Source organism: Platalea leucorodia (assembly GCF_965183815.1).
Source record: "Platalea leucorodia genome assembly, chromosome: 2".
Lineage (NCBI taxonomy): Eukaryota > Metazoa > Chordata > Aves > Pelecaniformes > Threskiornithidae > Platalea > Platalea leucorodia.
In genome coordinates this window covers 15,169,870-15,196,626 of record NC_138824.1, presented here as the reverse complement: position 1 = coordinate 15,196,626, position 26,757 = coordinate 15,169,870, and the positions used below count along the sequence as shown (strand labels likewise).

Here is a 26,757-nt window from a genome sequence, read left to right as displayed (position 1 = left end):
GGCACTTGAATGTGCTCCTCTCAGGAAGAGGCCAGGTACAGGTTCGTAGTGCCCTTTAGCTATTAATTTTGAAAGAAAACATTGGATTAAAAAAATGGATTAAAATCTGGATTTAAAGCTGTATTAACCCCCCTCTCCCAACTGCTTTCAAGTCTCCTTGTAGCAAAAGCTATTCCCAGTGTATTCCAACTTCAGGCAGGGATGGAGATGAACCACAGGATGGAGACGAGTTTGGAGCACTGTCTGGCTGTGCCAGTGTACGGTGATGTTGGACAGTGTATTCTGACGATCCTTTAGCCAGTGTGTCTCCCAGCGGTACGTTAGAAACTGAGGGTTCGTTTATTCAGCCAAATCACAAACAATTTAAATTCTCTAATGTGCATGAGGAGTTGAAAATCTGTTGGACCTTTATGAACTTTCCAAATAAACTTTCCAAATAATTTGCTTTTTGGTTAAAATGTCAGATCCAGTTTTTAAGATACAAAAAATAGTGGATCTGAGTGTGTGAAAACTGTAAATGCGTGCTAAAGAGCTTTAATTAAGTTTCTGTGGACTACATTTAATATTCTTTTTCAGGACATTCTCTTGTAGTTTGACATTTTTCAGGGGTAAAAATCATCATATTTGAGTGATTGTCCCACTCTCAGTAGTTCTGTTCCTAAGGCTGGGCTACCAGTGAAACCAAGAGACTACTACTGTCCTCCCGGTAAGCAATTTTCAATGTAACACAAAGTATTATTTTAAAGTAATAGTTTTCAGTTTTCTATTTAGAATTTGCTTTTAGGACATATTCTAAAATTGCCTCCACAGCCCATTCTAGTGCACTACCACCACACCAATGTAAATGCCTTCATTTTAATGATTAACCTTTGTAAAAAGATGAAAACATCGATTAATACTTGTTTTTTTTCAAGTAGCCCAGACTACTCAATACCAAATATATACCAGTGCTCAAAAATAGCATATAAGAAAATCTGTCACAGTTTTATCACAATGAAAATATATATGTTTGATGTGTCATGTAAGGGTGATAAGCAGTAATTGCTCTCAGGGTACAAGCAGTAGTATATAAAATCTACTGTGCAATTGAAATATGGTTTATTAAATCCAGGCATTAAAGGAGTGATGTGTTGGCTGCTCTTTGTGCTGTAGACATTCCCAAACAGTTAGCTCAGGACTTCATAGCGTACAATCCTTTCCACAGAAATTTGAAACCCGACAAAACGTTTGCATTTCTTCAAGTAAAAGATGAACTGCTTTAGGGTAACTTCACTGATTTGTCTTAACATTTTTTTGTTCAGTTTAGGAGAGACGGTCATAAGTAATGTCAAGCCTTGTTCATCTAAGGTAAGATTTGCAATTACTTTGCTTAGATAAGATAATGAATGTAACTGAATGATTTCTCAGGGAAGTGACATGTTTTTAAAATGTAGATTGCTTTATTCAGGATAGATACGAAAGTACAGAAGAATCAGGTATTTTCAGATAGAGAAAAGAAACTACATCGAAACTGTAGGAATTCAGTATATTAGAACATTTTTGTCTTAATGTCCTTCATCACAGCTCAGTTGTTAGGCCATATTTTTAATCTCATCTGCATGACTGTAAATGCAGAGTAACTATTGGTTTTGGCAGAGTCACAGTTTTTGCTTGAATTGCTGAGGTCAGATTTAATTGCCTGTTTCATGTTGGCTTTTGTTAAAAATAAATATTGATTAAAAATATTTGCTTGACAGCATTTAATTGAACATCTGGTGAGTAGCTGTGATAAAGCCCTGGAACAAACCATAGTTTCAAGTGATCTACTTATAAGTTTCAAGTGATCTATTTATAACTCTTATAAATTTTTTCTTCCTTTATTTTGTGCTTATTTCAAAATTAAAGAAACATATGCTTTTAGTTCTCTAGCATTTATCTCCAGACACAAAATGCAATTACATTAATAATGCAGAACCCTTTTTTTTGTAAAATCTCCTTGTTAAAAGTTTTATGTAATTTTTACTTTCACTTTTTAAAAGCAAAAATCGGAGAAAAAAATGTTCAATGCTTTGCCAGTGTAGTGCCAGTTTCAGAAAGAGAAACTTGAAGCAGGAAAGGAGAAAAATTATGTTGAAGATATATTCAAGTTTAAATAAGTTTTCTTTTTCATTAAAATATTTAAGTTTCTAAAGAAATATGTGAAAATACAGTATATGAATTTATATGTGAAAATACAGTATATGAATGTACTACAATGCTTTGCTGAGATTATGGAATTAAAAAACAAAGACTCAAATGAAAATATGTTTCTTAGTCTTTTTACAATGACACATATTTCAGGAATTACTGTTAGCATTTCTTTAAGTGATGAGTCAGAGGCATTCCCTTATTTTATGCCAAATGGCACTATGGAAGGAAAAACATTAAATACGAAAATATTACTTTAAAAGAACATTAATAGGTGTAACTACTTTTACTGATGCTTTTATTATTATTATTTCAGATAATTGTATGCCTGTGAATAGTATCCCTTTATTCTTTCCTCTCTAAGAGCATTTCAAATATTCTTTTAATTTTGGATTTGTCTGCAAATCTGCTTGGGACTGCTTGTGTGCGTGGATTAATAACTTGCACAAGTACTTCCATGATCAGAGTCTAAATAATTAATTTAGGGACTTTCAAGAGTGAAAGTGTTTTGCTAATATGTGGTAAATCCAAAAGCCTGCTCCTTTCCAGTGAAAATAACTTTGTTAGCATTTGAGATGTCTGTTGGGTGTGGTGATTCCTAAAATGTGAGCTTCTTCAATGCAAGATTTGCAAGTTCTTGCCTCCAGTTCACAGTGCTCACAGGTACAATACTTCACCGGAAATGTTCATGGTATTTTTTAAATTTATAGAGGTTATTCTTTACCTTTGACTCTCTCTCTCGTGAGGTATAGCTAAGCAGAAGACACCTAACAGGCCTTGGTCTCAGTGCTGTCAATTATTGCTTGATAAAGCTTTAAAAAAACAGGTTTTGAAGGAAGATCCATGGAGTAATACTTCATTTTGGCAGGCTGAGCTATTTTATATATGCTTTATGATCAATTTATTTCCCCCTCCATTGTTTGGTACAACAGGGCACAAGGAATGTTGGAGCTGTGGAGGAACCACTCAAGGCAGAAGAGAAAAATAAATCTGCAGATATTTCAAAACAAAAAGAACAATGCCTTGTACCATGTGATGTTCAAGCTAAAATTTTACGAGGGGAAAAACATTACATGTGCAGTATGTATTCATAAAGAATACTCTCAGCGACAAGCTATGCAATACCATGCTATGCAATCCTCTGCTATGCTACGCTATGCTGTGCTAATTTATATTTTAATCTTCTTAAGCACATGTGACAGCCTTTGACACTGCTGCCCAGGCTGAGTATTGTTCAGAAAATTTGGGATGCCGTGTTTTTGGGGTGCAGCTGGTGTGAAAAAAGTTAAGAGTATAATCATGCTAGTCTCTCTTCATCATCACTGGTGAGGACAGGCAAATCCAGGCAGCAGCTCAGCCCACCTAAGTCTGTGTTAATGTTGGTAGCTCTCTCTGTTAGAGAGGAAGAGTACGGTGTCTGTCCCTCATTTAAACATCACAGTTAGGGGTGTGGGAGTTAGTTAAGTGGGAGGAAATCTATACTTCAGCTTGCCTTTTATAGATATCTATACAGGACATCCTCTATTCACTCCCTTGACAAACTACACAGCAAATGATGTAATCAGCCTCAGAAAAAATTGTCAAAATTCTTGTCTTTCCCATATGATTTTTAATATGTATTATTAATTACCTGACAAGTTTAATTTTTGTATTTTTGGCATTTATGCCTATATTTAGGCAAAAAAACAGGAGCATGAGTAAGTAGCAGAGTGAATGAGTAAATGTAGGATGACAGGAAACATTATGTATTCGTCTTTTATCATTTGCATTTGTATTTCTGTGGTATCCATTAGCTGGTTATCCAAGTTGCCCAAGGATAAGATGAAATTCTTCTTCAAATCTTAAGAAGAGCCATCTCTTCTTAAGAGGTCTTCACTGCAACCAGTGAGGCTGAGGTTCTTAGCATCTTTGGATTTAATCTGTGGTCTCTGTACTTTAATTTCACTTTTAGCTACCCTAAGGTTAAACACCTTCAATGTTCACTTAGATATCATAAATAAATGTGTCATTATTCAGCCAAGAATATTTCTAGGTTTATGGTAACAAAGTGGATGAACATATTTCTTTTAAAGGAAATTTGCAGAACTCTCTTGTTGAATATGCAAGAAGTACAAAAAAACTGGTAAGAAACATGATGGATGATCAACAGTCTTCTTTGGATTACCTTTCTAATCAGGTACTTTTTTCTTCATCATAGAGATTTTTATTTATTATTTAGCGCTATGGGTATTGTCTAACTGAGGAAAATTAAGCATTTATATTGCCATTAGAACTGTGGAATTACGGTCTCTATCATCATTCCTTGTAGCCTGGGTAAGGTATGAGTTCCATTTCTACAAGGAGTGATTAGCACCACCTGGTCCACAACCTGGTGGCGTACATGGCAGTAGGGCAAGTGACGGACGACTCCTCCACACTGGTTCCTATCTGCAGTCCTGTCATATTTGTGTAGATTACATATTACATTATCATTAACTCTGATAGTAGTTTAGAAACACTGTGCACTCACTCAGTACAGATAAAAAGCTTTAAAATGAAGGACTTTTCTTGAATTAAATGGAATTATGCCTACAAATTATTTTGGATGCAAAAAGTAAAAAAATTGGACCAATTTACATAATGAAGGTATGAAACACTAACACATCACAAAAATTAACTTCGGATTATATTCACTAGGAGTCAAAAAGAACAACTTTAGAATGTAAAATTCCTCATTGCAACCTGCTTAAAGATCTTTTATTTGAATTTGCAGGTAAATGAACTCATGAACAGACTTCTTCTTTTGAATGCAGAAGTTCTGAGAAAGCATTTGGATCCACTTCCTTACAAAGCAGTTCAATCTCATGGTAATTATTTTTCTCACTTAATCTTGACCTCTTCCCTTTTTATCTTTGTATCTTGACAAAGAACTAATTAAAGCAAAGATAAGCAATTATAACATTTACAGTATTTATTCTGTGTTAGTATGCACAGATAAACTCCGGAAAATTTGTGAACTGTTTAAGAATGTCATCATAAAGACTGCTTTAAATCATTTGCAACTGTTAATTCTGGGCTCCTGTTCATAAGCAGTCTGATATTGCTAAATGGCACTTTCTTTTGTAATGCAATAAAGTGTGCTCAGCATTTGCAATATCCTTCTTCAAATGAGATGTAAGTCACTTGAACACTGGACAGTTAATCTTTGTAGTGTCCATCCCAATTAAAGGGAACTACCTCTAAGCAGTCCTACTGGATATAGAACTGCTTGCTTGAGTGTGTTTAACACAAACCTGGCTTAACACTTAGAAGCAAAGGGTTTTTAATGTATACAGTATGATAGAAACACTTTTACCAGTATAAATACAAATGTTTGCAGGAAAAAGACATCCTTCCCCAGATAATATGTCTTTTTACTCAGTACAAGTGTTAGCCAAATAAAATCTGTAAAATAAGACCCAGATACATAATTTTTAATTTCTGTGTCATACCAGTTAAGATTAGAGAGAACTTTCTGTGTATAATACAATTTATGCTTCTTTCTGAGCTTAATGGAGTTCAGAGAATTTTCATTTATAAGGTAAATTCATGACAAAACATGATTTTACAGTTTGCATGACAAGAACATGCTATTTGACATCATTCATATGTTACCAAGAAAAGTAATATTCTGTGCTTAAGCTGTATTTGTTTTTTTTAACGTATTTTGCTAACGAACTTCATTGAATACTTTGTTCTCTAGGGTTGGATTGCACTGATATTAAAGATACCGTTGGTTCAGTTTCAAAAACTCCAACTGGTCTGTACATTATCCATCCAGAAGGATCAAATTATCCTTTTGAGGTAATAAATTTCTCTCTCAGGATAGTCACAATGTGCTTGAGAATATGCACTTAGAATATATTTAATAGATTTAAAGTGTTTTCCTTGACAATTTCTCAACAGATGAATAAGAAATTTATTAAATCATCCAAATGTGACTGCCATTATTATAATTTTGATGACTTTCTCATTTTCTACAAAGAAATTTAATCTCTGTCATAAGATCCCATCATCAGTTTCCATATACAGTGAAAAATGTACCAAAGAGGAAAACCCAAGATATTTTCCAGCACCCCTTTTGGACATTGAGAAGTGCTGTTCTTTTCTATTTTAGAGATGGAAAACTGAGGAGCCAAGTGACTGATCCATTTGGCTCCCAAAGTGTGACCTTTGGCTTTTTGAATTTTTCTGCTGGGTGACTGTATACTGTTGCCTTCTCTTGAGAGGTGACGCCACTGATGCCTATAGCTTGGACCATGATATTGCACAGGCATCTAAACATAGGTGAGGATGTACATTAGTTTGAGGAGTAGGTGCTTAGCTCTTGTCTGAGCATCATTATAACTCAGCCTTGAGGCAGAGAGGCATCTAAACTTTTAGTCTTCATATCCAGTTTGCAGGATATACATTCTTAAGACAAAGAAAAAAGGATGAAATTCAGCATGAACTGCAGCAGTCATGCTTCCTATCACCACCTGCATTTTCTGTAATTGCTCAGAGTTAGACTGCTCATCTAGGAGAAGAGAGTTTTGGGTTAATTTCCTCAGGCTCAGGCCATTCAGATCCATGCCAACACAAGGAATACTTTGTTTTGTCTGTTTATTTCAATTTCAGGCTGTTCTACTTAGGGAAGTCCTTATGCATAGTGGAAAGACAGATATGGCACTTTCAAACCTTTAATTTTGCAGTACATGCTGAGATCATTAGTTTTTGGAGAAAAAATATGGAATTTAAGCCAGCTAATAAATAGCAAAATTTAATATCTAACTTTATAGTCTTCCTTTATATATAACAAAGGAAGGATGAATCCCTTTATCTCTAGCCAATTGGAACCCTACAAAATCCTACAAAGAAAGAGCTCAAAGTGGTTATGAAAAGGCTTCAGAAGTATGCTGGGATCTCAAAAGAAAAAATGAACTTGGTTCTGCAGATCCCTGATAGAAAAACCTGTCATTCTCTCTATACAATGCAGCGAGCTCAGGGAAAAGATCTGTAACTCATCGGCAAGTTCCTTCCAGGTGAAAGAAAGGCAAAGACAGGTAGAAGTGTTCAGAGAACAACCACATTTATATTATGAAGAAAATGCTGTCTGCCTCACCCTGGGATGAACGATAGCACAAAATGCATCTGTTTCAGAATTTCGTCTAGGTTGAGGGGGATTCCATTGAGGAAATATTCATACCTCACCCAAATTACTTTTCCTGAGAGATGGTATGACTAATCTATGTGAGAAAAGTGATTTCTCAGTTCCCTTACAGCTTTTGGCAAATAAATCTGAAATGATAAAGTTCCTTTCACTTCAAAAGTATTTTTACGCTTTTCCACATTTAAAGTTACTGCCAGAATCTGAGAATCAGTTATATAAGTGGAAAGGTTCCTTAAAGAGAACAAGAAACAAAAGGAAAAATCATAATAATTTGATTAAAAGCACAAGGTAACAATAAATAATGAGAAGAAATGTCTGCACTCATGAAATGAGTGTCTCATTTCTTGTCTGGTAGATGTTACACAGAACTGAAAAGATAATGCCAAAAAGTTCTCAGAGAAAAATATCTAAAATATGTGTTTCGTAAAGAATGTTATTTTAAAGGAAAACTGTTTAATGAAAATTATTCCATGTGTTGAAGCATAAAAAGGGTACAAGAGAAATGACAGAAGAACAAAAATATCAAGACATTAAAACATAAACAAGAAATTGTAATGCAGTTTAAGGGGCTAATAGTCAATAGTTCTGGAAGTTCTGTAGACTAGCGAAATAAGAAAAATACAAAGAGGCAGAAAACCATAGTAAGAAACTAAAAAACAGAAATCAAAGCCAGCATGAAACAATTTATTCCAACGAGGACCTTTTCAGCAATAAGTTGCCCTTTAAATGTAACTGAAACTAAATCGAAATGTCTTTAGAATCATTTGCATAAGGATACTAGAGAAATGAAGAAAACTATTTAGACAACTTGATACTGTTGTCGTGTTTTCGTGTTTGAAACCTCATGTTTTCAAAAGTGAGTATAGATTTTGATGCTTAACTCAGGGTAATTGAAACCTGAATTCCAGGAGCTCTAAGAATATCCAGTTTCAATGGTGGTGGCAGGTCCTTGTCATCTCAGATAATTAGTCCCAAATGGGCTTTTGTCTGAGCATTCAAACACGAGGCAACTAAAACCAATTTCACTTCTGGAAAATTGAATCATAATCACTTTCTGATTCATGTTTCAATGAGTAAATTTAGATCAATGACATTTCTAAGGTGGGTCAGACAAACTAAACAGTTGTTTGGAACATACCTCTTATACATACTAAAGATGGAAAGGGAAGAAATAGTCAGTAGAAGCATCCTCCTGCTCATTTAATTTAAATTGTACCTGGCACAGTCATGCCCCTCATACCTTGCATGATATGAGACATAGAACAAGCTGTAAAGTGGATTAACTACTATAAGGCTTTAAGAAAGAAAATTGCATCATTTCCAGCATATAAAGAATTACAAAACTACACAGCAATGACTGTTTTTTGTGTATCTATCTCATATTTTTACTTAGCTGGTGTATGTTTTGGTGCCACATCTAACTGGCTGATGACCTTTCATGTAGAACCAAATCTTCTCCTTCTGAGAATTATCAACACTCCCACTGATTTATATTGGACTGAAGATTGATGTTGTGACCAAGTGGGCTCCTCTTTGTATTTCTGACTCATAGGGAGAGGAGTAGCCAAGCATGCAATCATCTTCTCAAGACAGCAGATGAGGCAATGGGATTATTTTTAATGAGTTTTAGGTATTTGCATATAAATATTCATTTTGGAATCTTCTGTATTTCATTTTATTCCACTTCCACCCTCCTTGGGTGACTGAAATAAGCATGTGATTCTCCAGGGAATAAAGCCCATTATTTTCTTTCATGCACACGACCCTTACTGTGATTCACTCGGTATTTGTGTTGGAAGGAGTGCTCTAAGCATCCAATGGCATTGACTTACTTGAAGATCCAAGATTCCCCAGGTTGTATTAGATCACATTGCAGCTCTGTCCTGTTGCTTTCTTGTCGTTCATAGAGAAGATGTTAAGTCACAGAGGTTCTGAATATGATGTTGACGTGTTCCTACCAAGGAACAAGTCTTTGGTTTCATGAAGAATACCTGGCTGGTACAGGCAAGAGGGGTGCAACATATAAAGCTCACACTGCCACAATTTTTTTGAGGGTTAAACTCACTTCCACCTAGACTCTACTTTTAGCAACTGGCTAAGACTGCAAATCTCTCTTTTCTGAAACATGTTTCATTGTGTACATTCCCTGTAACATGAACAAAAAATTCCTACTTTCCTCCATCACTGGTGCATCTGCTTACTGTTGTGATTTACTGATAGCGAACATTATATTCTGAACTTACTTTTGTTATCACAAGTAGCTTAATGGCTCCACAGTGATAATCATTTTCCAGGTTAATTCTCCTGATATTAGTCACATTGGGAGACACTTACAAATGAGCCTGTTTTTAAACATTAATTAAGCATAGTATCCTCTAGAACTTCTTTGAACAACAGTGGTGCAGTGTCTAGATATGCAATATGTACCTTTCTACTTTAGGATGCCCAGACTTTCTAATCCCTGTTAGAACTGGTCAAGCTCTGGCACTGGGGACATACTTGAAAAATACCCAGAGTGACCTGGATACATTCCGCTTAACTTTAGGCACTTAGCTGAAATCCCTAGAGAGCAGCCAAGGGTCTAGGGGCCCCTTCTGTAGACAGTGGAGGTGACTGACATCTGCAGAGGGTGATTTAGATCTTGGTTTCCCAGAGCCACGCTATGAATGCACATTTCTCTGTATAAGGGGGATTACAAGTGAGACAAGGGGAGTAAGATGCCTAATTTAGGGAACTCAATTACGTGTCTAAAGTCAAATGGGCTGAGGAGAAAATGTGCCACATAATGTGATATTCCATAGCAGAGCAGAGGGCTGCTGGACCACTGCCATTTGATGTGCTGTTGGGCACAAATTTTAGCAAAGACTCATAAAGACTCATAAATTTGAGAGCTGATCTTAATGTATTCAGTGGGACTGCTCAGTTGAATCTGAATTCTCTCCGTGCCAGGAGGCACACAAGGCGCGAACATCGTTCTTCCACTTCGATCGGTCTGTGGCTGCGTGCCGTGCCGCTTCCCAAGAGTTCCAGCCTGCACCATTCCTCTCAACCTCCACCATCTGACGCCAGGTTGTTTTTGGGCGACCCCGCTTTCTTCTTCCCTCTAGAGTCCACCCAAGGGCCACAGCGCAGTCTTCTGTTGGTTTTTTCCTCAGGACATGACCGATCCAGTTCCATCTCCTCCTCCTCACCTCCTCCTCACTTCATTACTGATTTTCTCCATCCCCGCCATTTTGTTTTTTTTGAAAGTTGATGCTCGTCGTTTCTGCAACTTTTTTTTTTTTTTCCCCGGGAGGAGGTAGTTGGCCTCCTGCCCAACCCCCATGACTTGGAGGGCCAGTGGTTTTTCTGTCAGGGCGGCCTTCCCTTAGGCTGTGTTGGTTCGTGGCACCTTCTTCAGTTTTATCCGGTGCACCCTCCAGAGAGGGATCCCCTATCCACCACCCAGGGGACGCGCCTTCTAGCCGTGCAGCCCCAGCCGAAGGAGGACTGCTCAGTTGCAGGCTGTTAAATGTTCACATTAGGACTTCCCTGGATTGGGGCCCATTTTTAGGTAGGTGTTTTTGCTGCTCCAGCATAGATTATTATATACTGGGTTATTGCTGTCACTTTTTGCATTTCTTCACCTTTATTAAGGGCTCTACATTTCCCAGGCATCACAAACACAGTATTTCTGGGGAAGAAGGTATGATGGTGAGGGAGAACACATAAGAAGTTGTGTCTATTTTGCTTTACTGAAATAAAGGTATATTCAGTGTTAGTGCCTGTATATGTAATATTTTGCATGATTAATACATGACATGGCATGTGGCTTCCACTTCATGCTACTATTAATACACAGTAACATTTATCAAAGCTTATTTATTATCTTTGATATGAGCAGACATTTGCACACAAAAGTTTCTGCTGGTTGAGGAACTATCCAAATCAAGCAGTCCAACAAGAACATATAAGAAAATACTGCAGCTTCATTTGTTATTTTCTTTGAGCTTTTTGTTAAGATATTTGAAAGGTATGTTGCTTAGCAAAACTCTGAATAGTCCACCTCTATTTAATTAAAATGTTTTCTTCATAACAGCTGCTTCAAGAATGCTTAATCATATCTATGTCTATTTTAGGTTTTGTGTGACATGGATTTTCAAGGAGGTGGATGGACTGTAGTTCAGAAAAGAACTGATGGAATCATTCCGTTTCAGAGAACATGGTCTGAATATGTGGATGGATTTGGTGACCTTTCTGGTATTAATTTTAAATACTTTAAAGTGCTTTGGATCCAATGTTTCTGCTGTCTTTATGTGAGCTACATTCCACTAAACTGTGTGGGATTTTTAGTAGTAGAGAGAGTAAAGTTCTTGTTTCTTAAAAGTCTTATTTACACTTAAGAGGTTTTTTTCATCAAATCTATTGTGTGATCTTCTCAACAATGACTGTCACCGTACTGGTCTTTAGCCATTGTCCATCCTCAGTCTCACAAGAGATGTTTAAAATGTTGTGATATTTTCTTCCTGAAATAATGTATAAATTGTATTTCCCTTTTTTTTTTCAGATTTAAAAAAAAAGCCATAAGTTGGTTTTAATCACATTCGCGAAATATTTCTTAAAGCAGAGAAAAATCAGTAATATTTCACCATAGGGCATGCAAAGTTAGAAACACAATGGAAATATTCCAGTAGCTAATACAAACACAACTGTGATATTACTTTTTTACTGCCACCTTTCATCCAGCAAGTCTAAAACCAGTTGCTTTTTCAGGAGTTTATCTGGGATTGCAATGGAAGCACACAACTTTTCGACTATACAAGAAAGCGCAGGTCATATGGGGCAACCTTTCATGGAAAAAAGTGTGATTTACAGAGGCAGCAAATCTTGAGAACAGGGTTTGAGTTTTGTTGCATTTCGTAGAATGCTAATATTTATCATTTCTCAGTATTGCCCTTAGGAATGCTGCTGAATTCTGTTTAATCAAGTGGATCTTTAGCACATCCAGTTTTTGTGGTCTTCTAAGGTATTTTGAAGATGAACGCTTGAAAGTTATCACGTGGACAATTTTCTAAAAATGTCACAGAGAAAAAAGATGATGCGCACATGGGAATTCTTCCCATGGATTTCCCAATGAAGTAGGAAGATTACTCTGTACCTTCATTAGTGTTTCAAAGACATCAGACAACTCTTATTACACTTGGCTCAGGAAGGAAAATACAAAAACTAGAGGAATCAAGTTCTTCTTTTCTACTTTCTGTTTCTAGAAGTTTATTGACTATATATTTCTGTTTCAGGGGAATTTTGGCTTGGACTGAGGAAGATTTTTCACATAGTAAATCAAAAAGCCACTAGTTTTAGTCTTTATGTGGATTTGGAATCAGAAAACGACAAGCATGCCTATGCATCATATGATGGATTTTGGATAGAGGATGAAGCATGTTCTTTTAAGATCCATTTGGGGCGTTATTCAGGAAACGCTGGTAAGAACCTCCTTTTTTAAAGTATTTAAAGATAGCTGCTCCCTTTCTTAATGGGGAAAAATGCATTCAAAAGAGTAATACTTAATTAAGATAACTTTAAAATGTTTATTTCTAATCTGTTTTTCTCTATTTGTGGTGCATAATGAACACTTATGCTGCTAAATGGTTAATGATGTAGTGATTGGTTATGCCAACATCAATCTTTACATAGTAAGAAATCATTTTATTCTATTGCTTCAAGGTCTTTAATGGAATAACTGAATAAGCACTCCTTTAATAAAGAAAATGAATAAAGAAAATAAGGAACTTTAATGGATTCAAGTCCACAGTATATATATATAATACAAAAGGGATTTTGTGTGTGCTTGTGTATATCTATTCTTTAGATGTCCAGTTCTTTAAGTCCATTATCTCATCCCAAATTTGCTGATGTTAGTGGAAGTCTTCCTGATGTTGTTGCTTTGTTTAGTTCAGAAGTGCCCAGACAGTGGCGTACAAAGGACAGAGAAAGAAACCGTCTGGAACAAATTAGGCCTACAGTATGTAACAGTTACTGGCTGATATATAGACACACATTAATTTACAATTCCAGACCTCCCTTAATATCATAGCTATAACAAATATGCAAAGATTTGTGTTAAGTAAGTATTGCACCATGTCTTACTGCTTTTTTTCTAATTTTTTTTTGCCTCATGTTTACTAATACGCAAGAATGTTCCTTATTACCAACATAACAGTTATTCTCTAAATATGTTGGTGCTTTACCTGTATTTGTAAGAAACATTATTTCTTTAGTAAGACAATAAACCCAGTAATCACTGACCTTTGTATTTTAACAATTCCATTTTATCCCATGACTCATTCTGGGGCTTTGGGCACATCACTGGAAAATCTGAAGTTAACACTTTTTGTTTCTTTTATCTTTTCTTCCACTGTCTTTGAGGACAGAAGCCTTTACCTTCGTAGCTAGTGTGCGTCACTAAAAGCAACAACAATATAAAGATGTTTCATCGAATTTCAACTTCTTCCATACCTCTCAGTATTTTATACTGTTTCTTTCCTATGTCTTTAACACATTGCCAGCTTGTTATTTGGTGCTCTTGAACTGCTTTTGAAAAAATCTATTTTTCTAATAAATGCAGAGGAAAAGCTTGTGAGGTGTGCAACAAGTAAGAAATGTTACGTTTCTCCATAAATAACTCTTTTATCCTTCCGTTGTACTTAGGTGATGCATTTAGAGGATATAGAAAACAAGATAACCAGAATTCAATGCCTTTCAGCACATTTGATGTTGATAATGATGGATGCAGGCCAATGTGCACTATTAAAGAACAGGCTGTAAAGAGCTGCAGTAACTTCAGTGATAACACTGGATGGTGGTTCAACCAGTGTGGCCTTGCAAATCTTAATGGTGTTCACCGCTACACAGGAAGATTTCTTGCAACTGGGATTCACTGGGATACATGGACAATGAACAATAAACCAGTCAAAATTAAATCAGTTTCAATGAAAATTCGGAGAACCTATGATCCATATTTCCATTAACCTATGAAAATAGAAATATCTCTTCTTGCAATTATATGGGATAATGTATCACTGCATCATAAATACCTTTCATTTCCACTTGAACAGTTCAGCCTTAAAACTTTATTAGATATTTCCATAATACAGTTACTCATTTTTATTATGAAATGTCAGCATTTGTAGTGTTCCCGCTTGAGTCAGAAGGTCCTAAGAATGACAGAATCATAGAGTTGATTAGGTTGGAAAAGACCTTTAAGATCATCAAGTCCAACCACTGCACTGCCAAGTCCACCACTAAAAGAATAGGGTTTTCAGTAAACGGATGAAGGTTAATGTTTGTCAGCTTTTATTCAACTGCCTCTTATGCAATCTCAAAGCCAGTGGAAAAATTATAAAAAGGAGCGTAATGCTGACTTTTGAATGTGTTTTTTCTATGCTCTCTGCATACCTGAATTGCCAAGAAATTTCAGCAAATTTTCTTTTAAAAAGCCATATACCTGCCACTTCCATCATTATATTTTGGAAAAATACCTTTTTTCACCTTAGGTTAATTTTCCGGAATCAGCTCTTCTTCTGTAGTCCTTACCAGGCAAGATAACACTGACTTATTTCAACACATATGTAAGGTTCTGTATACTCTCAGGGCCTGATTTTTATACAAGTAAGGTAGATACTGACATGCAAGAACTATGGACTGTTTTGTATTTAATTTTCACAGTCAATGTGTTTCATAATCAGATTTTTTCTCTACCATTGTCTATTTCACAATTCACTACAAATGAACACTTTTTTTCCAAAGAAGATGTATAACATTTCCCGTAACCTTTGGAGTTTTAATTTTTGGATACACGGGCCTGACCTTATGTTTTTCATTCTTATTGGCATTCACTTTGCGAATGATCATGTGGTAATGAACAAAACCAATTTGAGTTGTATAAGTACATTTTAAATTAAGTAGTGTGAATTGTTTGAACTTCTGTCAGTAAAAATAGAGTAACATCAATAAAAATGCGAATATTGTCAGTACAGCAGTGTTTCTGGAACGTAGCATCTATTCTGTAGCAACTAGGCACGGTATTTCTCATCTCTGCTTCAGTTTCAGTAGATCAGCTCTGTGGTAACATGTGGAATGAAATCAGTTAAAAACTCTATGGGTTTCCTCTGCTGTCTCGCACTTTGACCAAACATTAATACAGTGAGCAGAAACCATCATCGGTTCAGAACCACCATGTTTTAGAATTTCTTTCCAAAGACATACGTAGCTATTGGAGGAAATGAAGCTTGGGATAGGGTATGTATACTGTTAGAAGACTAAGGGAGAGAAAAATTTCCTCTTTTCTTCTACGCTTGACTAGTCCTTAACAACTGGAGGTGAAAAGTTGCTAAAAGCAGGTTTCTCTCTGCTACAGGGCTATCACGGGCCCTGTAGAGGGATTGGGAGGAAGGGGGAGCTCACACTCTTTGGGGAGACTGAATTCTCAGTGTGGGGGGATTTTGTTGTCAGACCCTGTAGTCTCTGGAATTAGAGGTGGAGAGAGAGTATGAACACCCTCTTTAGCCCCCCTCTCACTCCAGGCTTATTAGGCACACAGTCCCTTTCTAACAGCAACATGGACCCAGCAGACCTACTAAAATGAAAAAGCTTCCGCACTAAGCTTAACAAAGCATTAGAGCACTATGTGATTGTTCAAAGAGTATTAATTCTGGCTGCAAGCTTGGATGTTGTCACTCTATTAGGGCTCTCATGTCAGAAAGAGTCCCCAGGCTGCAGTACAACAATCCTGGAGAATGCCAGTGGCACTATTTCACGGAAATGTAATGGCTTTGGTGAAAGCCTCAAACTTTGGCGGTGGGACCTCTGCTCTGACAACCAGGTCCCAGCCTGTGAGCAGAAAGGAAGAGTCCAAGTAGGGAATCTGGATGCTGAGTGTAGAGCTAGAGTGTGCTGACACCTTGAGGCTCCTGTTGGCTTTATTAGAATCCCTGCTTAAAAATGAAGGTGGAAAATGAAGACTGTAGATCTGTACTGGCAGATACTACCACATTTAATTACCAGGTTTAATTTCTCCTTTGTCAGCATTGGTTAGATTAGCTGGCCGTAACAAATCACAGAGGAGATGGGCCTGAAAAGATAACTAAAGCTTGAAGGATCATTCTTTCAAATAGATACTGGATCTTAAAGTCAAGTGAAATTGTAAACCTGTACAAAAAATGAATTGAATTCTCAGTATCAGTACTGGGGGGACATGGGAATATTCACTGTTCCTTGGAAGATAAAAACATTTCCAAGACTATTTGCAGAGACTGCTTTGAACTCAATACACACACTTTAATACCAGTAAGTACTGCCCTACTAGCAAGGCCGCAGGTAAACACTGTGTTCTCTGTGGCTTAGAGTTCCTTCCCTTTGTAGATAAAATGAATTCAGTTTGCCCCAGGCTTGACGTTGTGCTGTGAGAGCTGGCTCTGCAATGTAAACTGCAAACAGGATGAAGTCTAAATTGCAAATATTAGTCAGGTCTTCACTGGTTTAAATAATTCAGGTATGATCTTTCAATATAGTGTTCTTAAGCAAAAGATGGACAATGCTTTATTCCTTTTTTGGATTAGAAACCATATATGAAAAGAGAGACTGATATGAATTTCTCTTGTATTTGCCATATTATCTACTAGTCATGATCACACTTAGTGCTTCTGTGGCACCAAAACAAGTAATTAGATAATAATTAATATCATTTAATGATTTTATTTCCTTTCATGGAGTCTAGCAGCTGAGAGGATCTGAATAAGGTTTCTATGACAAGCTTTTGAGTATGGGAATCTCAAAGTCTATCATCATTTGAGTGTGCTGAAATATGAGTATTGGTGTAATCTGGTTTTGTTTTAAAATTTAGCATATGCTTAGAAAAGCAGAGTGCTAGAGATTACTTAGTAGCTTGCCTGGTGCAAATCTGAAATGCAGCAATGACAACAGAACATTTTCCATGTGATAGATGGCTACTGTCTTCAAAGGTTCGTTCCATTTCCTTTCTAAGAATAAAACAACCGTGAAAACAAATAATTTTTTAGTTAAACACAGAAAACTTACAAGGACTTTAAACTGATTCCAGGGGCCTGTGTTCCACATTTACAGCTGATGGTTCCCAATCACCATACATAAAATTTTTGTGGCCATATATTTAGGACTGGTAATCAGCCAGTTATTACCTAAATAGCCTTGTTTCAACTAAATAAAAAGGAACATGTAGGGTGTAGCATATTAAGAGAAACTGATTGAGTGTTCCAAATAAAAAGTAGCTTGGTTAAAGTACACTTAATATCTATTCCAGGAATGATACTCCAGACTATGAGAAACTGTCTTTAAAGGATATGTAATCTCTGATGTTATGAAACTGCTTTTCTTTCTTTTGTTTTCTTTTTCCAAGAGTATGTCTTCAATTTGTAAATCTCAGTTTGGTGAATGCAAATTATTTGACCCAGTTTATGATGCTACAGTAATATAAATAAATGACACCATGATTTCCATAGCCTGAGTACTACTGACGTGGCAGTGCAGGGTTCAGTGTATTAGACATCTGGAAATAACAAAACAGTACAACCAAAGGCATTTTACTTTCCACTTGGAAAATCCTTAATTGGACAGTAACAGATCCTCTAAACTACTTAGATTACTTTTTTTTTTTTTTAACTGTAAATTCTGGCATGTACTTAAAACTTTATAATCAGCCATGTTTCATTAACATGAAAAAAACATCTTGATTTTATTACTGGTCTCTGTTATGGAACATATTTATTAAAAAATACTCTAATGCTGCATTGTATTGATGCTTCACTACAAAATACACAGCATGTTTATGTACATCGTACAATATTCCAAGTTGCAAGTAGGAAACTTCTTTGATTCATAGCTTGACTCTAAATTTTAGTTGGTTGCATGCACCAGTTTCCGTAAGTCTTCCCAGTTATTTAAGGATCACTAATGTAGTGCAGAATTAACATGCAATTATTTAAAATACCACCTCAAGAACTCTTGCTTGAAATCTATTATGTTGGATATTCTGCAAATGTTGGCAGCATGATCACTGACATGAAGATGCTGCAACCTGAAAAGCATGATACCAAGAAATTCCGATGCACGCCTCTGGTGGGTTAAAGCAGAGTGCACTACTCTGCTGCCAATGCACAGTGTGATAATAAAGTGCGAAACTATATGAAGAAGTTTCTGAGACTGAAGGAGTATCTGCTTTTCTCTCCTCCCCATCTGATACATGAAAGGTAAAATACTAAAACACTAAATGCAGTAACATGGTAAAGTCCCCTTTAGCCTCACCCTAATCTCTGTAGATTCCCTTGAACAGAACCTGAGGTGGCTTCAATGGAAATGTTAGCTCGTTGGGATGCAGAGCTCAACATGAACTCAACATTGTCGTGAGCAAGGAAGGAAGAACGAAAGGTGAGATGAGACTGGGCCTGTAATTTAACTTGTACATGACTGTGTTTTGAAGACAAGAAAGAAGAAGTAATGGCAGATGATTAAAATGCAAGATCTCCCCACTGCTCTTTGTTTTGAGTGTTCAAGCCCACTATTCTTTTCATGAAGGTTGTAACTATCAATTACATGTAGTTCATCCTGTAAATGCCCACAGCTTCATCTGGAAACTCTGTTCAGTGACGGATCTGTGTAAAGCTGGTTAGTTTTCCGGCTTGCTTGAAAGTATACAAACTAAGCCCGTAGGCAGTCTAATAAGCATGGGGTCTCATTCTTCCTGACCAAAGCTGCTGGGTGATCCAGTAAAACAGAGACAGTCCTGACTTGTCTGGATCTTCAGAGCAAATTGTGATCCTGTTTTGTGTAAGTCATCCAGAAATATCAGTCCCAACAGGTACTGTCTTTTATCAGCCTTTACCTTTAACAGAAACCTAAATAGGTACTAGGAGCTCCTTGTGACTCCTGTGGTCAGACAATCTTGCTGGGTCTGTTTAAGGGACCAGACTCCATTTAGGTTTATATAAAGCCAGCATAAAAAGCTTATGTCCTTTAGAAGATTTGTGTGTGTGCACACATGGCATTACATATATTTTGATGCTTTAATGCATATTTTCTGGGAACCTTCACTATAGCCCTTATTCTGTCTCATCTGTTCTAGCTGTTGTAGTTACATTTTGTCATGGTGCCAGCAAAGAACGTAGAGGCAGAGGTACTCATTATACGGGGCTATAAACCAAGGTAAAGTTCATAGAATCATAGATGACCTCCAGAGCTCACCTAGTCCAGCTCCCTCCTAACAGCACGTCTAATTAGATCAGGTTGCTCAGAGACTCTTCTATTTGAGTCTTGAACACCTCCAAATACGAAGATCCCACAACCTCTCTGGGCAACACATTCCAGTATTTGACCACTCTCATGGGGATTTTTTTCCCCCTAATATATGATTGGAATTTCCCATGATCCATCTTGTGTCTGCTACCTATTGTCCTATACTGACTGACTCTGATTTTTTGTGTATGGTGTCTGAAGTGGGTTAAGTGACCCCTAACTCTCCTAGGCTTGGGGGACTAGGGGAGCCTAAGGACAAGCCTTACCAGTGAAAACTGAGGCAAAAAAAGCACTGACTACCTTGTCCTTTCTCATGTCCCTGGTCATGAGGTCCCCTGCCCCCTTGAGCAATGGGCCCACATGCTCCTTACCTTTTGTTTTGCTGACAATGTAATTATAAAACCCCTTCTTGTTGCCCTTCACCTCCCTTGCTAGGTTCACCTCTGGCTGAGCTTTGGCCTTGCAAACTCTATCCTGACACGTGCACACAAAATCTTTGTGTTCCTTTCAAACAGCCTGTTGCTGCTTCCACCTTCTGGGTCCTTCTTTGTGTCTGAGCTCAGTTGGGAGCTGCACGTTGATCCATGCTGGCCTTCTGCCATGCTTGCTTGATTTCCTTTTCCTTGGAATCGACAAGCACACTTATGTGTTTTGGGGTGTTTATCTTGATTCTAAAGCTGTCCAATGATCATCTTTCTTATTGTGTGTGGGGTTTTATAGCAATTATTACAACAGAGCAGGGACCAGGGCCTGAGGGCATTACTACATTTCACCTACAAGAACTCTACTTTTCTAAGAACTGATTACTCCCCTTTCTGGAAAAAAAAATGGCTCTGCATAGTATGTATTAAGTCTTTAATTAAAAGTCCCCAAGTTCATTGCAGTGCAATTATTTGTTACAAAAGTGGTGACATCATCCCAGTTACAGAACTAGAGACCAACAGCAAACAATAACCTCATTTTTCTTTGTAAAGTCAAGTTTCTGCAACAAGTCTCTAATGCATAGGGAAATACCTGTGAGTGAGCTCTTCCTGTCAGAATAGTAAATTGAATGACTTTGCCAGGAATGAAACAGGAAGATAAGATTGTTCTCTTCAAACTTAAAATAAAAAATCCTTAGAACTTCACATAATTTTATTTTTCCCTACTTCCAAAGTTGAAAGGTGACTGAAAAGTAATGTGACAATGGCAAACAAATAAGCCTTTAGCATACAAAATATCCACCCTGTAGAAGTTAGGTTCCTCAAATAAGTACTAAAATTTCAGCGTGGTGATTTCTTTTCTGAATCTCTGCCTAAACTAGGAACAGAAGGTAGGATCCAGTGTCCACAGCGTAGGCCCAGATGCACTTGAAATTCAGCTGCCTAGTCCTGAACAATGACAATGACACTTTTCTTTTTGGTGTACTGTTTCAACTTCCGATAAAATCAATGGAGAGATCACAGAATTACAAAATCATTGACATTGGAACAGTATTCTCGAGATCATGTACTGAAGCCAAGTCACCTAGAGCAGGTTGTCCAGGACCATGTCCTGTCGCATTCTGAATATCTCCACAGATGGAGACTCCACAACCTCTGTGGGCAATCTACTCCAGTGTTCAACCACCATCACAGTAAAAAAGTGTTTTCCACTTTCCAGAGATCCACCTTTTGAAGTCCTCCAGAGAGAGTTCCAATGTTTTATTCCCTTCATTGACTATACAATAAAAAAGAAGCAATTTTAGTGCCCTCATTCACTCAGGATCCTAGCTCCTCCCCTTTTGTGAGGAGATACATTTGGGTTTTATATTAAAAAAAAAGTTAATAGCAGTGGAAATGCCCCCTGTTTGCATAATAGCTTACAGTGCCATGAAGCAGGAGTTTAGATCAACTTGAAGCTTAGGGTTTATATCAGAACACCTGTATGTAGGAGGTTACTTTGGCTATAAGCTCTAGGGCAACCTCTTTTTGGAACGGGCCACTCAACAGTTATGAATATGAGTCAAGGGACGAGGCAGAGACTGCTTTCAGTAAGAAACTAGTCTAGTAGATAGGACATGGTTCTGCTGGACTTCCGGCTGAAGACTGCCTAAAACTAGATGTCCCATTTCATGGGTGGCTGTTCTAACCACTGACCTGTTAGGCAGAAGATAGCTGTCATCATGATAAGCCATGTTATGACAAAAATGCTTCAATGAATCTTTAAAAAAATGGTGGGAAATAATGCTCTCTGAGCTGGCACTACAACATAGCTGGATTTTGAGAAAAACAGTTCTAAACCACAATAGGTGATTTCACTCCCAGTAACAGACAAAATTAGGTTTTGTAACACCATATCTTAAATGAAAAGCAAAGAGAGTGAACTCAAACTATGTGTTCCCTACAGAGAAAAAAATATAATCGGCTTCTGATAGTAAGACAAGAGTATTACTGGACCAAGTCTAGTAATGATTCAGTAATTGCATCGTTGTTCAAACTTAAGGAGAGATTTATGTCCATAAAAAGTTCTGGTATGCAACATTCCTACGACGGTAGTTGGAATGTCACACAAGAAAGTTGATAAAAGGGTAAGAAAGAGGCCTAATTACAGAATTCCCATAGATGAAAGATGACAGTGGGAGAATAAAAAAATATGCTTGTGCTAGAATATGTGGGGAAAAAAAGACAAGAGAACATTGCCAACTTTGCCAATCTTCCCTGCTTATAGATGCTTTCGAAACTTGAAGAGACTCCATTGCATAAAGAAGAAAGTTCAAATTTATACGGCTTCAGCAGACATTTAGAAAACAACTGTGCAGAGGCTCTGCACCTCTGTAACAGGCCCTGACAAACTGCTTCCAGCTCCTGTGGTGTAAATGAAATGGATGTGATGAAGAAGGTGAGAATGAATGCTATCTGCTAGCATTTTGCTAGTCTGAATCAAGATATGAGTGCCGTGAAAAAAACTAACCTAGGTGCCATGGAATACTTTGACATGATTTTTGAGAAATGAGGCTAATTTTCTGTTGACTCTGCAGGTTGTAATATTTAGATGTGCAACACAGCCCCAGACAAGTACATTTTGAAAGATAGGTAATATCTGCTTTGGGCTTGCTAGATGCTGCAAAATAGACTATAGGCATAAACCACAAATGTTTAATGACATCCTCTTTCCTTGGCAGGATTATTTTCATTACTGAAGACATGCTCCAGTTGCAGATAAAGTGCATGGCACTTGTCTTCTCTTTGAATTGTTTTGAAATTTAAGAGAAGAATCCAATAAAAAATAGAGGTTGAAGTTGTGTTGCAAGGAAGGAAATCGAATAGAATACAAACTCTAGTTGGCTAGAGACTTGGCTTGATTGTTTCTAGCTTTATGTTTAAAAGCAACTTTCAGGAGAAGCCTACTAAAGATAAAAGAACAAATAATAGCTTTTCAACCACATCACTACTAAGAAGCCTACCAAAGAGTTGATGGGACCAAGAAAATGTAGATACAAATGGCGTGCCTGCATCTTGAACACTGCACGCAGCTCTGCCCACTCCACCTCTGAAAGGTCACAGTGTAAGAAGTACAAACTGTGACAGAAATGACTCACATGTTAGATAAACTAAAGGGAAAGAAACTCCCTAGGTTAGAAAAACAAGGGTGTAATTAGGAGATCTGTGATTAACTGTTAATGTCATGGAGAAAATGAAACCTTGCTCATTGTTTGTGAAGTGGCTCCCTGTGTAATCTGTGAGCAGCTGGCTTAATACAAACAGAGGAAATATTTTTCTTATACATGATTAATTTGTAGGACTCATTGCCATCATGTATTGTGAAGGCCAAAACCACAAGTGTGTTCAAGAAGGGACAAGACATAATCATGACTCTTTAGGCACTTTTAAATGCGATGCAAACTCCAAATGTAAGATCAGGAAGTTCCTAAACATCAAAATTCCGGAAGGTGGGAAGGTGTAAGGGAGAAATCACTCTTTAACTGCTGTCATCTCACGCTGATTCCTGGAACATCTGAAACATCCACTGCAGACCAAGTCGAAGATGTGATGTCTCTGAGCTGTGCATGGGGTCTGGTGCTCAGTGCATAACAGAGTGATCGATTTTGTATCTTGCAGCAGGGGACAGACCTCTTTTTAACACAGAAGAATTAAATTTCAGAAGGACAAGTAGGTAGCAAAGCTGCCAAGCACTTCTTTGGAATAAGAAAACTTGAAAGTATCAAGAATAAGTACGATACTGCGGATATAAGAACACATACTGTGAGGGAGAAGAGAGAGGAAGAGAAAACTAATGGCTTTTTTTTGCTCTGAACGGTTTGCTCTGAAACCAATGAAGGTAGAGGGGGTGGCAAGGATAAGTGTGCACACTAAGTAATTTATTATGAAACGCAAAGGGAAGAGACCAAAGTAACCAAATCATGACATTCCGTGGCTTGACTGAGAGAGACCTGTGAAGGCCACGGTGGAAGGATCTTGTCTGATCAAAACAAAAATGAAGCCGCTGGGTAAAGCCGGCATTCAACAGCGAGAGGAGATTGGAGTGGGCAGGGAAGTTTTGATGTGTTGGTCCTTCTCCTCATGGGCAAAAAGAATGAATTCACTAAGAAGAAGTGAAATAAAATAAGCACACATTCATTACATTTGAAGACCATGTAATTAGAATTTTTCCAAGATTAAAACAGGGAACAAAATCATTACTTTTTTTCTCAAAACAGTGATCTGACCAGGTTAGGCCTATCACTTAGTCTTTTATTGCGGAAAAATGATATACGAAATAGTAAGATAGTTCTCTTTTGAGTGGCTGCTCCTCCAGTATTAATAACAACAGGCAGCATTTTTTAAACTTAGCTTTAGTTAGATTAGTAGGAAAATAAGATGACTTGGAAAACATTGCAGATAAGAAGAGAGAAATAAACCAATACTTCCCACATGCAAAGGTCAGAAAGCCAGCCTTAACATAAATTAACCAAGTTTTCTAAACTTGCATACCTCAGGACAGGATAATACTGCTTACAGCTCATGGCTATGTACAGATCAAGATTATTTTGTGTTAGTGGTAAGTCAGTAAAATAAGGAATCTGCATCAGAGTGGTTCTCCTCCAGCACTGAACCTGTGCTTATGCAGAGGTTTCCATCTGCAGGTGCCTGAAGTCCTCGTCACTTACTTTCCAAATTTATGAACAGTGCTCAGGCTTAACCAATAACCATCTGAGCAGCTAGAATTTTATGCTGGCCTCCTCACTGGAACAATTTAAAAAAAAAAAAAAAAAAAGTTTAAATTCTGACATGCTGAGACTTTTACCTTGGGAGTGTAGTTACTCAGTGCTCCCCATCTCATCAGTGGAAGGCATGCACATCAAGACCTTGAGCCAGATCTTAAATGGCCCTGAGGAAAGTCAAATTGTCTCTGTTGACTACACGGGGAGGAAAGGAAACCTGGACTTCTTACCTGAGCTCCCCTGGAGGGTGCTCAGAGCTTGGCAGGACAAATCAAGTCCTGGGTGCATGGAGACCTTTAGAAAGGGATTCATTTGCCTACACAGAGGCATCAGAGCCCTTAGAAATGTCCTGACACATCCAAGGTGTCTCATGCAGGTCCTGTAGGAGACACTGGCTGCCCTGGAGCTGCAGTCGGGGCCAGACAGGATAACCGAGGACACCTCAGATGGCCCGAGATGCCTGAACCCTTCCCAACAGGAGAGCTCTGGCTGCCTGTAATGACAGAGAAGAGGTTAGAAATAACTTTTGATAGTGACACCCTGGCAGGGCAGGCCAGTATGAAACAGGTCACTATGGGAGTGAAACTGCGCCTCCCCGTGAGGTCTTATGAGATACAGACTGATGTCACCTGTTTTCTCTTTTTTTCTCTCTGCAGTGGTGGTTCATACCAGAAATGCTGCCACAGATGTATTTGGTGTCATGACTAGAGATGAGTGTCCAGTTGGCGAACTGCATTGAGCCATACGTAATCAGGGAGTTACCAAGATGTTGCATGTACGCCAATTCTGCTTTTGACTTAGATCCTTTCTAAATGCAGCCACTGCAACTACGTTTGTATTTACTACACCTCAACCTGAAGCATAGGAGCTATTTTACAGTTACAATCAGTGAATCAGAAACCTTTCTGGTGACTTTTGTTTTGCACCGCTCCCTCTGGAGCGTGCCCTGGGGGAGCCCCATTACCGACCCAGAAGCCAGCAGAGATAAGCCATTGGCACGGGAGAGCTGCTTTGTGGGATTTCTGTTTGCATGGCCATACAGAGAACAGACGTTGTTTACAAAAGGGGTCCTGGAGGCATGCACACCCATTTCCAGGCTGGGTATTGATCTGCCACGTGTTCTAATCTATAAAGACAGGCTCCGCTTTGTTTTGCAGCTCATTGTAAAATGAGTTAAAATTGAGGAAAGAAAGGCATCCTTGGCTTTCAGTGGACGCAGGTTTTGCTGACATGTTCTATATTCATCAACCAGAAGTTAAGTTCTTACTTTACAACATGCTCTAATAAATACTTCTTATACAGAACAGCGCAAACGACATCGTACAGTGCAGTACTGTACAAAGATGTAACTCATACAAAGAAGGGAATAGTCCTTTCATTAAAGAAAACTTCTTTGCTCCATCATTTCAAATTTTAGCTTTGTGCGTGCGAGTGTGCGTGTGTAGAAATCGCACACGAGCAGATGTACCCAGGTATGTATTTCTAATGCAGTCCTCAGTGAGAGAGGAGTCTGGTAAGACCAGTATAAAATGGGCTCGCAAGTGTTTATTTTCCATGTGCTTTTCTCCGTTGCCTCAGCTTTTCCCCAGGCTCACGTGGCCTGACAGTTCTGGGTTTTATTTTTGCAGAAGAGCGTCCTTGGCAGGTGGCTTGCAGACAAGACCGTGTAACAAAAACAAGCCCTCAGAAGCAAATAACAGGCTCAGCTTTGAGGCCAGCAAAGCTTTGTTATAAAAACCACTCAAAACTTAAGAGAGTTTTTTCCAGGTACGCGTCTTTCTTCTGTCAACTACGGAGGCCTGCCAAGGGCCTGGTTCTGCCCCAGTGGTTTCAAGCCTCAGTCAAAACAGGCGGGATGGCTGCGCGGGGCCGCCCGCCACAGGGCCGCCGGCTCTCTCCCACTGCGCAGGTCGGCCTACAGAGCCTAACTCCTGCGAAA

At 38.0% G+C, this 26,757-nt stretch overlaps 1 protein-coding gene across 1 annotated transcript; it reads left to right on the top strand.

Annotated features, from left to right (window-relative positions):
- Positions 1-1,248: 1,248 nt before the first annotated feature.
- On the top strand, positions 1,249-14,340 carry ANGPTL5 (angiopoietin like 5; the record flags this gene model as incomplete). Its single annotated transcript, XM_082331027.1, has 8 exons — positions 1,249-1,347; positions 3,099-3,246; positions 4,239-4,342; positions 4,919-5,012; positions 5,888-5,988; positions 11,452-11,572; positions 12,610-12,795; positions 14,021-14,340. The coding sequence occupies 8 exons, from the start codon at positions 1,249-1,251 to the stop codon at positions 14,338-14,340; spliced, it is 1,173 nt and encodes a 390-aa protein (XP_082187153.1).
- Between the last annotated feature and the right edge of the window lie 12,417 nt (positions 14,341-26,757).